At 46.1% G+C, this 16,022-nt stretch overlaps 2 protein-coding genes across 2 annotated transcripts; one reads left to right on the forward strand and one right to left on the reverse strand.

The window, feature by feature from the left end:
* The first annotated feature begins 10,478 nt into the window (after positions 1 to 10,478).
* Positions 10,479 to 10,982, forward strand: LOC112890332 (RING-H2 finger protein ATL52-like). Its single transcript, XM_025957238.1, has one exon. It carries the CDS (start codon positions 10,479 to 10,481, stop codon positions 10,980 to 10,982), a length of 504 nt encoding a protein of 167 aa, XP_025813023.1.
* A 339-nt stretch (positions 10,983 to 11,321) lies between these two features.
* LOC112890333 lies at positions 11,322 to 13,836 on the reverse strand. The gene is made up of 2 exons (XM_025957240.1): positions 13,704 to 13,836; positions 11,322 to 12,508 (listed from the first exon to the last, which is right to left on the reverse strand). The coding sequence occupies exons 1-2, from the start codon at positions 13,834 to 13,836 to the stop codon at positions 11,322 to 11,324; spliced, it is 1,320 nt and encodes a 439-aa protein (XP_025813025.1).
* Positions 13,837 to 16,022: the final 2,186 nt, after the last annotated feature.

A 16,022-nucleotide genomic window follows, 5' to 3' on the forward strand; every position in this document is an offset into this window, starting at 1 on the left:
TTGCTAATGAGCTGCTGCAGTGGCATATTTAGCTAGCCACGCTTGCTTATCTGCATCTATTCCAGAAACTCCTTCAGTCACCCGCTGCACCGAATATACTAGGTTCTTGCTGTCTGGTATACATGCACACATGTACCCATGTGGAATTTCCTTAGGTGGCTCACTGAAGAATTGATGATCCACAGGATCACCTCCCATCTTGTAGATGACGTATGCCAGTGAACCTTGCAATTCTGGAGCCGCGAATGTATAGGGCAGTGGCGGCTTGGTCTGGAACGGCAATTCTCCTTTGTGACTCCCTAGGGCAGGTCCCGATGGAGAGTATTGATTCTTCATGATTTCTTAGACCACACGCAGCGCGACATGTTCAAGAGCGTTCACCAGGCTCTCGGAGTGCCGATGCAGTGAATGAGCCACCATGTAGTTCACCTCCTGGCACAGAGCTCTGGTACGATCCTCTGAAGGGGTAGATAGGTCCACATCATCAAGAGCGCCTTAAGGTGAGAACCCCTTCCACCTAACGCCGTGGTGGCGGGTTCTCTCAAAAGAGCCGATGAGATCGGCTTCGAAGAGAGCCTTGATCTCATCGTACTTCTGCTTGTGCTCAGCAAGCAGCTCCTCGTACGTGATTGGATCCTCCCTTGACATCTCGACGGTGGAAGTTCATGTAGTCGATGAAGATGGTCCCACCGGGCGTGCCAGAATGTGTTATCGGTCAAAACCCACCAGCAAGCAATGACAGGCAACACGAGGAGCCGGGAGGCTCCTGAGACTGCTGGTGGGCCCCGGTCCCTCGGTCAACAGCCCAGGATCTGGCGCACGACCTGGCATCTGGGTTTGCTAGACATGCCACCTGACCTATACCTGATCAGGAAGGTGTAGATGTGGTTTCAGTTAGTTTCCTGCATGCACAGACACATTCAAACGTTAGTCCGAGCCGTGATCAGCTCATCAGGTGATCCTCGATATCGGCTGTAAAGTGTTTATTGTCTCCCAGTATCAGATCGGATCTATATATTTAAACAAGGTGCATATATCTGATACTAATATAAACTTGCTCTGTAATCAATAAGCTAATTCAATCCACGACGGTTAAAGCTTTCACCACATAACCGGAACATCCTACGCGTAGTTAAGCCTAACAAATATGAAAGATAAATGAATAGCAACCTAAACAGAGGCCCAAAAACCAACAGAAAGCCAATTCCCGGAACAATCCCTCTTTAGATTAATATAAAGCATCAAACGTATTGCCGGATCATTTAACTCATTTGAAGGGTCTAACCATGCGGATATTAAGCCAAATCTTTGATGAATAAAGATTAACCATAACATATTGGATCTACTAATTGAAACAGAGCAAGATGCTGCCCTTACACTCGGGATCGGGCACGAGGATAGCTAAACGTTTACAGGTGATGAACAATGCACGGATACAGTATGAAAAGCCGATGCATCCCTATAAACGTTAAGATAACTAGTGTTACTCGCCATCAATAATGCTTCAGCACGAGGAACACAAAGATAATAGGTAGGAATGATGTTGCCCCGATCACGCGCGTGATCGGAGCTGCATAGCACTTACCTGAGAGAAACCCTGAAATAGGGGTGGCGATGCGCCGAGAGTTGTTTGCGAATGCTTGTTGTTATTTCATTTATAGTTTAGGGTACATATTTATAGTCTGGAGATTTGCCTCTCCTAACCAATCTTAACCGACTACGAGACGAATCCTGGCTATCTATATCTAAACTAACTTAACTAGATACATGGTCAATCTGGCCTTAAACCGCCCGAGCAGGAGCCGATTCGCAAGCCGATTACAATTATCCTTTGAGCCCATCTTACTCACGGCCCACCTTCTGGTCCAGCCAAATTATGGCGATAACAACCTGTTCTGTTTCTTTTAATATGGATTTTGGTATAAACTTATACCTTAATAATCAGGTGCTAATAAAACTTGACCAACTAAAATTGCTTATCGCAGTAAGCCAGTCAGCCTTTTCTTGCTTTTGGCTTTCATGTCATATAATTTCCTTGCTTTTGGCTTTCATGTCATATAATTTCTAACACTTGTTGAGTACCAACCATAAGTATACTCACGCTTGTTATAATTGCTGCTCAGAGGAGAAACTGATGTGAAGTCTTTTGAAGATGATACTGAGTTCTAGGTCTACGCAACCCCGGTCGATTGCCTGTGAAGTTTGGAGTCTTCATTTCCAGGATAAACTGTATAACTTTGATAATCTTTATAGTCTTTTAATTCTCTTTTCGTGATACTGTTGCTGATTATTCATTGATGAAGTCAGAACTTGATCCTGACATATATATAGTTATGCATTCGGTTTTGTTCTTAAGACCGGGTGTGACAAGAAGAATCAACCGCCTTCCTCTAGTGGAGGAGCATGACCCTCCTATTACTCTGGTGGAGGTGTTGGCTACAATGGTGCAGGACCCTCACGGTACTCTGGCGGAGGTGGTGGCTACGACGGGGTAGGACTCTCATAGTACTTTTAGAGACTTACTATACGTGCTAGTTAGGTTGTACCTCGGCTATTTCAATTACCTAAGGCTTAGGTTTAGAGCGGGGCATGTTCACACAACATGTAGCTGTACATGCCACTGCTCAGTTCCCATTAGATTGTTTACTTTAAAGGTTGATGGTGTCACCATGTTGCATAGTGTACCGTAGTCTATGCAACAAGTAGAGTAAAAACTAAAACCTTTCAGGATGTAATTTTAATGCATTTAAAGTCTGGGATGGCTAATTTAATTGGTCTTATTTCCATCAACTCTACAAAATACTTAATGCATGATGAGGATGCACCTACAATATCTAAACACATCACTAATTTCAAATATTTGTAGAAATAATCAAAAGAGGGTTGAATATAATGAAAAAGTTTCATAAAATAATGAAAGTGGTTGATTAGCACTTTTGAAGAGCTATTCGTAACACAAAAAAATTAGTGCAAACTGTACGTGCAATTCGGTTTGTCCATCAACATATATGTGTTAAAACAATAACTTAGCAATGAAGGCCATTCAAAATCAAACGTTTCCATCAATCTACACGCATCACAACAACTAATTATGATAACCATATGGGAGCCAGAGTTCTCAGAAATATTTTTGTGAGGCATACATTCCAAAAAACCTCCATTAAAAAATTCAGCAATGTGAGACATACATTCCAAAAAAAAAATACGCCTTGTCGGCAATTGAGTAGCCAACTGGGTTTTGTCGACTTTTCAAGAGACAGGTCTTGTCGGCCCTCTTTTGGCCGATAGGTCCTCTCGGCTTTCATAGAGCTGATAGGCCCATCGGTCTTCAGCCAGCGACAGCCCAATCGGCTCCTATGGTCTTCAGCCAGCGACAGCCCAATCAGTTTCGATGGGCCGACGGTGGGTCCATTCAGCTAGCAAAGGGCCGACAGGCCCTATTGGTGCCGACAGCCCGCGCCACCACGGATCCGGCGGGCCACGTCGGATGCCACATGGGCTGTCGGCCCTTCAATGGACCAATTGGTCGCTTATATCGGTTTTTGAGTAGCTGACAAGGGGCTAGATTTGCTATTTTTCTTTTTGGTATTTATTTCTGCAATTTTTCATTAAAATGCTATTATTAAAAAATCCTACATCTAGCATTAAAAGTATTTTAGATTTACCTTGTTGATTTACCAATTTGCAGCAATATTAATAGAAGATAGAAGTAGTCAAAATGTGTCATATATTTAAGAATGGAAGGATAAAGCCCTCATCTATATTACTCAAATATACATACGAATTGTCCAATTTAGAGTCTGGACGGGGATCCGTAAGTATACATCCACATGCTGAAATTATGGACATTACGTGTAAAATTCCAAGGAAAATACATTAATGTACAGAAATTAGGTAGGAGTCTAAAATAGGCCAAGTTATAAGTTGGTTTTGGACGTGTGTGTTTTCATAGATTCAAATTATAATGGGTAGGATCTCTCTAAGGAAGCGTTTGGATGTAGATATTGAAAGCTAGAATTTGGAATTGGTATTGAGTACATCTAATATCAGCTGTTTAGATATTCTTGGAATTGGTATTGGAAACTTCCTTAGATACTTATTCATTCATTGCACCGCCTCCCACGATTCTGTACCCTTTGTATATTAGATTGGATTGGCGTACCCTTCCTTCTTCGTGGTGCTCCCGCCGTTTACTCTGCCCGCCCCTCGAAGCCCCCCACGCTGCTCCCTCTGCCGCCATCTAGGAGCCCCACACCACTCCGCCGCGGATGGAAGCCCCTGCTCCGGAGCTTCCTCCGTGTTCGCGCTGGTTCCTCCTCCGCCGCCGCCGCTACCGCCTACGAGCCCCCCGCGGCACTCCACCGCTTCGTCCGTGTCCGCGCCTCTCCCTCTGCCAGCACCTTAAAGCCCCCTGCGCTGCTTGCTCCGCCGGCGCCTGAAATCCCCCAGGAATTGTTAAAGCCACCCAGGCAGTGTTGAGGAGATGAAGATGGGTCAATTTTCAAATTCACAGCATGGGCATCTAAAATATGAATTTGTATTTGTCTATTGTTGAATTCCAACTAGAAATTTTATCAATATCCAAATAATAATTTTAGTATTGAATCTATTTCAATGCCTTGGCTGATTTGGCACTGGATCCAATTTAATGCCAAGCACTCCAATATCCATATCTAAATGGAGCCTAAGTGCCAATGTGATTGAGTGAACTCACAATCAATCAAATTAAAACTACATTTGTCGTTTTCCTTTTTACCCTACTTTTTCAACTCTAATTTTCTATTGTTTCATGGTTTCCACGCTGATTAGCGGTGTCTTTGGACCGGATAGGTTGACCAACGGCAAACCATAGTGCTGCGCGTCGCGACACAGCCCTCCTGAGCATACGGTGCTTCAAGTTCTTAAGCGGCGTGTCTAATCTATTGCAGGGTATATGGTACGAGTACGTAAATATGTTGATGTATCACATGTGTCGGTGTCCAAAACAAAAACCTGCCAAGACATCGTATTCGCTCTTAACAGCTGAAAATGGATATCTCCAACACATAACTCATATCCTAAAAAAAACTCCCTCTCCCCACTACCAATAACTATCTTTACATTTTTGGTAATAATTGCTGCAGCAGTCTATCAAAACTTATTACCAAAGGATAGGGTAGAGAAATGAATCTTCCAGTTTTAGATGATTTTAGGTGCGTTGGTAATTACTAAAAATGGAGATTATATTGGTAATTTGTTGGAGCATCTTTAATTATAAAAAAATAATTATTTTAGTATTAGAAAGAGTGATGAGTTTAATATTACACTTACCGTGGGGCAAAGACATAGAAACCTAGAGGGTAAGGCACGGAGCACGGAATTCCGTAAAACCTCCAAATCCAAACTTTTTTCTGGAGGCAGATCGAGAAACAGGATTATCTCTGACACGCCAAAGGAAGGCCTTCACTAACATAAGTAAGATATCCCTGTCGCTCTTGGAGAGCAAGCTCGCCGCCGTCTTCTTGGCCCAGGTGATAGTGTTCTCGGCGTCGCCGGAGTTCGCCGTCCGCGGTCCCAACGGTGAGCTGCTGGCTTTTGTGCATTGTTGCCAGCCATGAGTCTGTTAGGCTTCTGATGGATTTGATCTACTTCTCGACCACGGCGTTGTTTTCCATTGCTGAAGTTAATATCTTACCAGGTCAGGGTCACTCTTGCCAACTAAGTAGAACTTTCGTATTGGTGCATGGGCTGCACGCCCCTAGTCATATTTCATATCGGATTCTCTTTCAGAATCATATCATGAAGATTATGAATTTGAAAGGTCACCTACTGGAACATAAATTTGTGATTTTACCCAACAATTGCACACTGCCGTTGCAGATTCTACAGTATCTCATTTAAAAAGAAACTAGCCACCTTTGACCAACATTTCGCAGCAGTCGCAAACCAGGACCATGAAAAGAACCCACCAATTCTCCTACAGATTTCATAGGCTGGTAGTCCAAATTCTAGCATTTCATTTTGATATCCTTTTAAAACAGTTTCACTTCATCATTTGCAGGTGAAGAAAATGCATGAAGCTCTGTTCTCCCTCCTTCGAAGCCAATCTGCGAGCGCTACGGCGGCTGAAGATATGGGGGAACGCACACGGCGAATGCGAGAACCGCCCAATTTAACTTCATTTTAAGTGAACCGCCGGTCATTATTATAAAGATGAGAGCTAACACGCGCTCGCTCTAAGCGCGTGCCACGGGTTAACCCACATCTAGAATATATATGACCGGTCCGTTATTCGTCAAAAATGATATCAAATCCGGTAGTCTCGGAACGTGCTCCACCATATGCCCAAGATCATGCATATACACATAGCGTCACAAGCCCATATATCACCGATGAACCACAAAGAGCAAGTTTTAACACAAAATTGAACAACTAATCATTACAATATCACTGCAAAGGAAGGGTTCAAATCTGAAATTAAAGGGTTCAAATTCGAGATACAAACTTTGGGCTCACAATTAACATTAGAGAGGGGCATAAGTCATAAAGTTAATGTTCAAAATGATATCCCCAAATACAATTGCGCAGCAGAAAAATATAACAAGATAGAACAATGGTATCTTGCTCAAGGATACCATCATTACCCCATCGGCCTACAATGGTATCTTGCTCAAGGATACCATCATTACTCCATCGGCCTACTCCTCACCCGCGCCGATATCGACGGGGTAGAAATGGTTAAACACCACTTCCGGCTCACCTGCAACTTAGTTAATAAAGCAACATGAGTACAAAGGGTACTCGCATGACTTACGCGAATAAATAATAACCAAGAATTATGCACATGAAGGCTCACAAAAGGCTTTAAGGTTAAGTAATTGACATAAGCATGAGCTCCCTAATTCCACTACCTAACTCCCTAGCATTTTAACTAACTTGCCCAACCCACCTCAAGTTTTAGTTAATTGAATTATCCAACCACTATGCATCATAAATGAGGTGACATGTACCCATCCAACAAAATCGATACTTCTACGAAGATTACATTGGCTATTGAGCTTGCTCATGACCGAGAGCGTGGCAATTCGAATTGATTGGTTAACCTTGCAAGGGTGTGCTTCTTTATCCACACGACGTAAGGACCATGCAACTTACCCAACCGATCACGTTAGGCAAGGGGGTACTCGCGTCAACCTTTTCCGACAAGTTCTAATCGTTGAACATCACGCCTAACTTGCGCAGAGAGTTACCTAGATCCACCGGGGACACCCCTAAGCCTCTCTACAAAGCCCTATGGCCACGCATCTAGGACCGTGCATCAAGGATTAAAACTAGAAAGTAATCGGTTTATCCACCCCATGAATGGACATGTGGTAGTACGATAAATGCTCAAAACCGAGGTCATCCACGGATGGTCCTTAACCGATTCAAGCGGACTATGCCTCCGAGACTCCTTTCTCTAGGCCCTACCTTCCGCTCGAATCATGAAACAATTTCCCAACTAGACCGTTTCGAACTTCCAACATTTTAAACCGAACAAGCATGAATATAGCTAAAAGTGGTGTAGTGAGCAAGGTGACCCTATTCCAATATTTCTTACAACTAAAAACCAACTCTAAGCATGGCTAAGCATTTGCTTAATCAAGTAGTTGTTAACTACAAGTGCCAAGGATATGAAAGTAAAAGCAAGGGAAGTCATAGTATGAAATTAGGATCGACGATGCAATAGATAAACATATAGCACATACATATATACCCCACTGAGATAACTACATCTAGTCAAGTTGAGAGGGTCAAGAAATCATGCTTAGTTGCTTGCCTTGGTTATCTTCCGGCTCAACGACAAACTCGGCTCCCGGCTCGGCTTCGACGGTCTCGGCGGGCTCAACGGGTTCGTCCTCCGGCGTTTCAGTCACTATAATGCATGAATGAGATGTATGCATTAGAATGATGCCAATGACATGATGATGATATGGTATGCATGATAAGAAACGGAAGAAAAATTATCATCCTAGACAAGGAAGTAATACAAGTGTTAAGACAAGATACGCGATCGCTATGCTTTAATCATAGGGACAAAAATGAGATTCGCTCAAACAATATACTTAACAAGCATAAATCAAGATTTAAATCCTACACACAGGGAATCTCAAATAGAACTCATGAGAGTTGAGTTTGCAGCAAAATTATTTTTATAGAATTACTTATGCATTTTACAATTTTTAGCTGCCCTACAAAAGTTAAATCTTAAAAGGCATGCAAAACGTTTCCATAAATCCTCAGAAAATTACCAGGGAGCATAGACATGACAACAAAGGTAACAGAAGTGGTTTTGACATTTGTTACTTTTCAAATCCAAGTTATGAAATTAATAAGCTTGCAGGGCAGAAAACTATTAAACACACTAAACCCTATCAAACAGCCTACAAGATTTAAATCCTACACAAGTTGCACCATTAGATAGAACATTTCACAGGGAATCTAACAAGGTTTAATTTAGCATTTTTAGAGCATCACACAACAAGTTAAGCAATTAACTTGATTTAGAAAGAATAAATTCTAACTCAAGGCACAGGACTCCAACATGCTCAACAATAATTTTTCCTGGTAGATCTATCACACAGGAAACAAACACAATAAGATTCATAATTTTTGGAAGTCTACACAATTAACTATGCATTTTACAAGATCACAGCATAAATCAATAAAAGAAAACACGAGGAAAATTGCTAGATCCACCCGGATCTGGCACTCCTGGGCGCCGATAGGCGGGCCCAGGCTATCAGACCCGGCCAGGCGGAGTCAAGGCAGCCGCGAGCCTTGACTTGCCACGGGGCGCGGCCGGTGCGCGCCCGCGACGCGACCCGCGCGAACGCGGCACGACGTCGCGGCGGCCGACGAGGGCGGCACGGCCCGAGGCGCGAACGGGGCAAGACAGCGGGTGCAGGAGCAGCACAGCACAGCACAGCAGGGGTGCTCACCCGCAGCACGGGCGAGCGGAGTGGGGCGGCGAGCGGCGGCGCGGTGAGGAGCAGCGGCAGTGGGCGGACGGCGTCGTCGGGAAGCTCCTGTGGGAGGGGAAAAAGGTCGGTGAGAGCTCGAATCGAGCGAGGGGGTGGAGGGGACGCTGTGCGCACGAGCAATTGGGCAGAGCCTCACCGGTGGCGGCGGATTGCGGCGGCCGGCGGAGCGGAGGGAAGAGGAGGCGATGGGGCTAGGGTTTGGCCGGGGGAGGAGAACGGGCGGCGTTTGAATGGGAGAGAGAGGAAGACAAGCGGGCAGCCGCGGGGTTAATCCCCGGTCGTGGCCATGCTGGCCCAACCGGTGGCCGCGAAGCGGCGCCGCCGCGTGACCGGCCAACGGGCGAGAGCGGAGGCACGAGGAAGGCGGAGGGAGGGGCTGATGGGTGGGGCCGGGGCGCGGGGAGAGACTGATCGGTGGGGCCGGGCAAGGAAAATTAACCGAAAAACAATGCTCCATCTTCCAAATTTAAAAACTGCTACTTCCCAGGCTCCAAAATTTCCCAAATTTTTATTGAAACAATTTCAAACTACTAAGAATACACTGCTGCAACAAACACTCAAAAATCTATTAAGGATTGCTCACAAAAATTCAAGCAAAATTGCAGTTTTGAAAACTTCCAAGAATTTTATAGCTCGGGATAAGCATCAATAAATTGAAGAAAAATATTTACAATTCACCATTTGAATTCTAGTATTTGAAGCAAAATTTGAACTTTCTTCACAAGCTCACTCAAACAAGACATGAAAAAAATTAAATACACCAATCCAAAACATGCACATGATGCTTGATTAAGAACGGATGATGCTCATGATGATATGGTATTAGTCTTAATCATGTTCCTTTGGTTTGGATCGTGATAGCGAATGGCACCGACAGGTCGCGGGTCTACTTCATCCCGCCGCCATCGCAGCTCGCCATCGCTGAGGCCGCCACCTCAAGCATCGCAGTCCCACAAGATCATCGGCGGCCGCGAAGTCTTCGTCAGGTCCGTCAACCTGTCCAATTCCAACAACCTCCATGAGGCGCCGAATTGCACGAGGCGTGCCGGCTGTCATCTTCGCACTCAGCGGCCTGACCTTCAACACTTATCACTAGTTGAAAAAAGGGGTTTAAGATCCCAAGCCTCAAGCAGGCTCTCTGAAAAGATTAAAACCTGCAATATATATATATGATGTGCTGCTTGAGCCGATATGAAATTTTTTTGGCGAACTCAAATGAAAATGATGGCCAGGTTTAAATCCTATCTGCACACATCGGTAACACCGGTAACCGCCCCAAAAAACACGGCGAAATTGTGCAATTTTGGAAACATCGGAGCACGTAGTAAACTACAAGGATGGATTTTGTCTCCACTGATGAGATAACCATTCACGGTTACACTGGCCGGCACACACATGGCAAAACTACATGCTTTTAGAACAAAACTATGCAGAATAGTCTAATAGGTTTCAAGCCTTCAACTCATCGGCCACGCCATGCCGCTGAAGCTCGCCATGATCGTCCTCCCTCCGTTGTGCGTGACGTGCGTGGTGCTGTACCTGGCCGGCGTACCCTGGACGACCACGGCGCAGGTTGCCGCCGCCCTGCTCGTCTTCGTCGCCGTCATAGGGCTCTGCGACCGTTTGAGGCAGCGACGCTCGCCCTGGCAGCAACAACCGGGGGCGGAGTCCATGGCCGACGCTCCTCAGCAGGAGGCGGTCCTTGGGCTTGGCGCGTCCGCCATCGCCAGCCTGCCGATGTACAAGTACAGGAAGAAGCGCGGCGGCACCGGCGACGAGTGCTCCGTCTGCCTGGCCGAGGTGAAGCCGAAGGAGACGGTGAAGAAGCTGCCCGCCTGCACGCACTTGTTCCACGAAGGGTGCATCGACGTGTGGCTGCGCTCTCACAGGACGTGCCCGGTGTGCCGGACTCCAGTCAACGCGGTGGCGGCGGCTACGCCGACGAGTCTGGAGGTTGTCGTGCACACTCAGGCCAACTGAATTGGTGCCGTTGTTATAGTCTTAACAATTTTGTAGCCGACAATTCCATTTGAGAGCACAGCTTGTTCAAGAGTAGGCTAAGTATTCTCAAGGGAAAAAATTTGGTTTAACTCACACTTCGTTTGGGATGTCTGGTGGCCAAGGATATCCGTTTGTTTTCCTTGCCGATTAACACCTAAAAAATGAAGTCGTGAAGCAGGGTAAAATAGTAATTGTATTGTGTTGTGATACGTTTGTGAAAATTTTATCGAAGACAGCGCGAAATACAACCTGCTTGTCACATGCCAATCGGTTTCGTCATTAGCCCCATCATCTACTCCTAAACGAAGCTACATCAGATCACTCTTGCAGCAGCCGCTTGACCCTCTCAAGCGTCGGCATGAATCTGGTGGTGTTGAGACGGATGTTCCGCTCCCACCAGTAATACCTCGCATTGCTCCCATTCTTGTAGAAAACATCGGGATCGGTGATCACCGGGTGGTCCTTGCCGTACTTGTCGTAGAGCGTGCTCTCCTCAGCGGCGATGCTGTACCGGACGTGCCAGATGCCCATGTGCGCCGCCGGTGCGCCGAAGAACCCCTCGCTGTGGGGCTCCATCTTCCCCCACGGGATCACCTGCACCGCCACGGCGCCCGTGCGCATGAACACCATGTTCGTCAGCCCGGCGCCGTGCGCTCCCACGAGCACGTCGCACGCGTTCACCTCCCGCGAGACCGCGTCCATGTCCGCCGTGTTCGTCGGCTCCATCTGCACCACGTCGAACCCCGCGCGCTCGATCGCGCCGACGATGGCGTCGGCGTTCACGAACCGCCGCGTCTTGCGGCGGAGAATGATCATGAGCCGGGGCTTCGCGCCGCCGGATTTGACTGGGAGCGCGGCAGTCGGTCGCGGCAGGGAGTAGGCCTCCCGGACGAACGCTCGGAAGGTGAACATGTCGTAGTTGCCCGGGGCGCGCGCCGGGTCGATGTCGAAGTCGCGGTGGCCGCGCAGGCCGACGATGAGGTGCGGGTAGCAGCGCACCTCCGCGTCGGCGTCGAGCATCACCACCTCGTACTGCGACAGCGCCCGGAGGACGCGGCGGTACTTGGTGACGAACCAGGCCGGCGCGTCGGTGGCGACGAGCTCGATCTTGCCGCCGAACGCCCGCGCCGTCGTGAAGAGCGGGACCAGCACGTCGCTGAAGGCGTGCCAGAAGTTGGACGTCAGGCCGCCGAGGGCGAAGACCACCGCTGGCACGCTCCGCCGGACGGTGCAGTGCGGCGCCTCGTGGAGGTTCGACATGTTGAGGGACCTGACGACGACTTCACGGACGCCGATGATCTTGCGGGACTGCGAGCGGATGCTCCAGGAGGCGGCCTCGGCTGTGGCGAGCTGCGACGGCGGCGGGATGAAGTAGACCCGCGACCTGTCCGTGCCGTTCGCCGTGCGTGCGTCACCCCACATTTCGCAGCCGTCGTAGCGCTCGTCGGAAAGATCGCAGATTGGCTTCAATGGAGGGAGAGCAGTGCGCGGTGGATTTTCTTCGCCTGCAGGCAACGACAACGAACGAACTTTTTTAAAAGGAAATTTATTGGAAATGTAAGAATTTTTGGAATCAAAAGAACTATTCGTTCAACGTGAACTGCATTTCAAACTGTAAAATTTGTAGGAGAATTGGTGGGTTCCTTTTCATGGTCCTGCTTTGTAACTGCTGGAGACTCTGCTACCCTATTGGCTGCAAAACGTTGATCAAAATTAGCCAGTTTCTTCGAGATACAGTAGAACCTACATCAGTCGTCATGAACTTATTTATCCACTACGTGATCTTTCATTTTCATAATATTCATCTGCAATGATTCTGAAAAAAAACTGAACAAAAGAATCCAGTCTGAAAATTTGAAGAAGAGAATCCCGTCTGGAACATGACTAGTCGCATCGCCGGTAGAGTGAGCTTGACCTGGCGGTTGTGCAAGATCCTTCTCCTCCACCACAGTCGAACGTTCTGCGACTCCATTTTCAAGCGACTCCGGCAAGATTACTTCAGCTATGCAAAACAAGGCCGTGAGGGAGAAGTAAAGGTCAAATGCATCAGAAGCCTAACAGACGTACCCAATCATGGCAACCAACCAGTGACGGAGCTCCTAACGTGGCAAGGTATGGCAACACTCGGAAGAAAAAAATTTAGGCCGCCCCCTGCCCCTGCTCCCCTCCACGCCGCCACCCCCTGCTCTTGCTCCCCCCGCGCGCCGCTGCCCCCTCCCCCCCCCCCTCCCGCACCGCCGCCCCCTACCCCTGCTCCCCCCCCCCCCCCGCGCCGCCGCCCCCTGCCCCTGCTCCCCCGCGCGCCGCCGCCCCCTCTCCCGGCCTAGGGTGTTCGGTAAAATGTCTCAGCCGAACCTGAACATTGTCTAACCCTTTTTTCAGCCGCTTCCATACGACGTTCCTTGCCGATTCGCGTTGTAGTGCCCCTACGTTCAGTGCCTCAACCTTTCACAGTGCTTTGACAGGTAGCGAGCCATCACCTCCAATTCTCGTCTATATGCTTGCTTCTATGTAGGATGCTTCTCATCTCTAGTGAAAATTATGTGCTTATTTACATACCTCCTAATTTTAAGATATTTATTGTCATTTTATTGAACACTTGTTTTGTCGTCAATTTTTTTTCTGTCTTCTTCGCCATACCACGATTTCGTCGCGTCCTCCGCCACTGCAACCAACAATGCACAGAAGCTAGCGGCTCACCACTGGGACCTTGGACGGCGAACTGCGGCGACGCTGAGAGGAATATCTCCAGCGCCAGGAAGACGCCGGCGAACAGCCCGACGGCGAGCTTGCTTTCCAGGAGCGACCGCGATACGCTGGTGAAGGATTTCATTTGGCATGTCAGGGACAATAAATCCCGTTCCTCCGTGGTCCTGATCGCCTCACCCCCGCTGGTAACTGCAATATTGAATAGTTTTGGGCGCATCAACACATTTGTAGTAGCAGTATATCACAGGAAGGCAATTATGGTATTTGTCCCACACAATAACATGCCGATGTAGGATTTAAGCTATGATATTTCATATTTGGTGATAACTAATGGAGTGTCACCACTAGAACTTTCTAGAGGGTACATATTTTTTTTAGAAAAAGAGTTTTTCTTGTTTTTTAAGAAATGCATATATGGTCTATGACACTCTAACTTTATTTCACCTTTTCAATAGTCTAATTATTATTCAAGTTTAGGCTTGCATAATTAATTACGTTAGGTAGAAATTATTTAATAAATTATTCATCGAATGTAAATTATTGTTTAAAATAATTAAAAAGAGAATCAAATAAGGAAAATAATTTATGATGAATCAAAATCTACTGAGTCTACAACTGGGTTTAGCCCATATATAGGTTGTTTGTCACATGGGCCTTGTCGGGCGATGGGACATTTTATGACCGATCATTAAAATGGCCCTATCATGTCAGATTGCTGATAATGTTCATATGACACGGTGGCAAAATTTTCTTACTTTTTCTGTTCTACGTAGCAGGTGTACATTCATCAACTCGCACGGTTTTGTAACGTTTCCCGCATTCGATAAGGATAAAAACAGGAATAACAAAAATTAATGATGAAAGAAAAATCATCACAAGATCTATGATGAAAGAACATGTTGATTTCTTGACTTGAGAAGACCTTCCGCAAACATGGAGGGAACGAGGGAGGGTGTCTTTATCATATTTGGTGGTATCACAGTTGCATTGAGCACAGCACGTTGGATGCTGGAGCAACACATGTGCAGCCGTATACTCCTTTTCTTTTTGTCACCTGTCCTATTCTTCCAAATAAGTTTTATTCATGATACTTCTCAGTAGAGCTTGATTTCATATTATTTTCTTGACTTATGTATTATCTCCATATTCTTGTAATTTTGTATGTTCTCTTACCATTTTGTCTTTTTTGGGTGAGAAAGAAGTTATATTGATTACTTCGGAACCAGGTTGCATTTCTTTGGAATCATTGACTCCCCAGCATGGGAAACTTGTATATGCCACACTACCAAGTATGCCGTACGTTGCGCCCATTGTGCAAGTTCATGAGAACCCACATTCTGCTCTCTCTCCTCACGACTTGGAATCTCACCTCCAGGAGCGACTTTGATACATGTTTCTGTTCCTTTATAATAAATGACATCTCTAAAATTAAAAGTCTAGTGTAGCAAAAAATCATTTATGTGCTAGTGCTAGCTATATCAGACCATCTTCGTCGTGTGATCCTCATTCTTTAATCCAACTACCATATTGAGAGAGAGCTGGTGTAAAAATAATGCTCCAACGGATCATGTTCATATTTCCCCTTTTCTCGATAATTATTGCGACGAACCAATAATCCACCCAAACTCATCCCAAATAGAGGGGAGTTGGAGCTCTCCCAATACGATAGTTGGAATAGGAAAGGATTATCAGGGTTCTGCAAAAGAAACTCTCCCAATAATTATGAAGAGCTATCGGACATTTCATTAATTTTATCCTCAGCTATTTTTAAACCCATGGCTCACACCACCATCCATGTGCTGCAATATTGGCGTAGAGTTTTTATCGTATTTGGAAAGCTGCCAAGAGGTACCAAATTTATTGCTTCAGCTTATTAGTAGAAATACCAAAATTTAGAACATAAGCTACTCCCAAAGTTTATATAGTACCTCACATGCTAGAATAAATGGTACAGCTTGGTACCCTTACCAAAATAGAAAAATGGCGCTTTGGCCTCGTTAACTAATTGGAGAGTATTTATAAATCACTATGCATCAATAGATCACTATGTAAAAATCACTATCACATATTGCCATACCTCTCTGCCAAACCAAAAACCATGCTTAAATGTGTAAACAACAATTTTGTCACAACACTTCAGACCACATATAGCAAGGTTTTGTTTCTCCTTTTAACAAAAGCATGTAGATACATCTTTATACTTCATCAAATTTGGGCTACTTCTAAAAAAAGAAGGGAGCGCATGATTGAAAGGGGGCATTGTCATATATTAAGAGAAATTATGGTCTAAGACTAAACAAATGATCCTCC

Source organism: Panicum hallii, chromosome 4 (assembly GCF_002211085.1).
Source record: "Panicum hallii strain FIL2 chromosome 4, PHallii_v3.1, whole genome shotgun sequence".
Classification (NCBI taxonomy): domain Eukaryota; kingdom Viridiplantae; phylum Streptophyta; class Magnoliopsida; order Poales; family Poaceae; genus Panicum; species Panicum hallii.

Excerpts from the sequence above, each read along its gene's own strand:
- LOC112890332 (XM_025957238.1), top strand. The coding sequence starts at position 10,479 with ATGCCGCTGAAGCTCGCCATGATCGTCCTCCCTCCGTTGTGCGTGACG.
- LOC112890333 (XM_025957240.1), bottom strand. The coding sequence starts at position 13,836 with ATGAAATCCTTCACCAGCGTATCGCGGTCGCTCCTGGAAAGCAAGCTC. Across the intron at positions 12,509-13,703 it reads CGCCGTCCAAGGTCCCAGTG|GCGAAGAAAATCCACCGCGC; the intron begins GTGAGCCGCTAG and ends CGTTGCCTGCAG.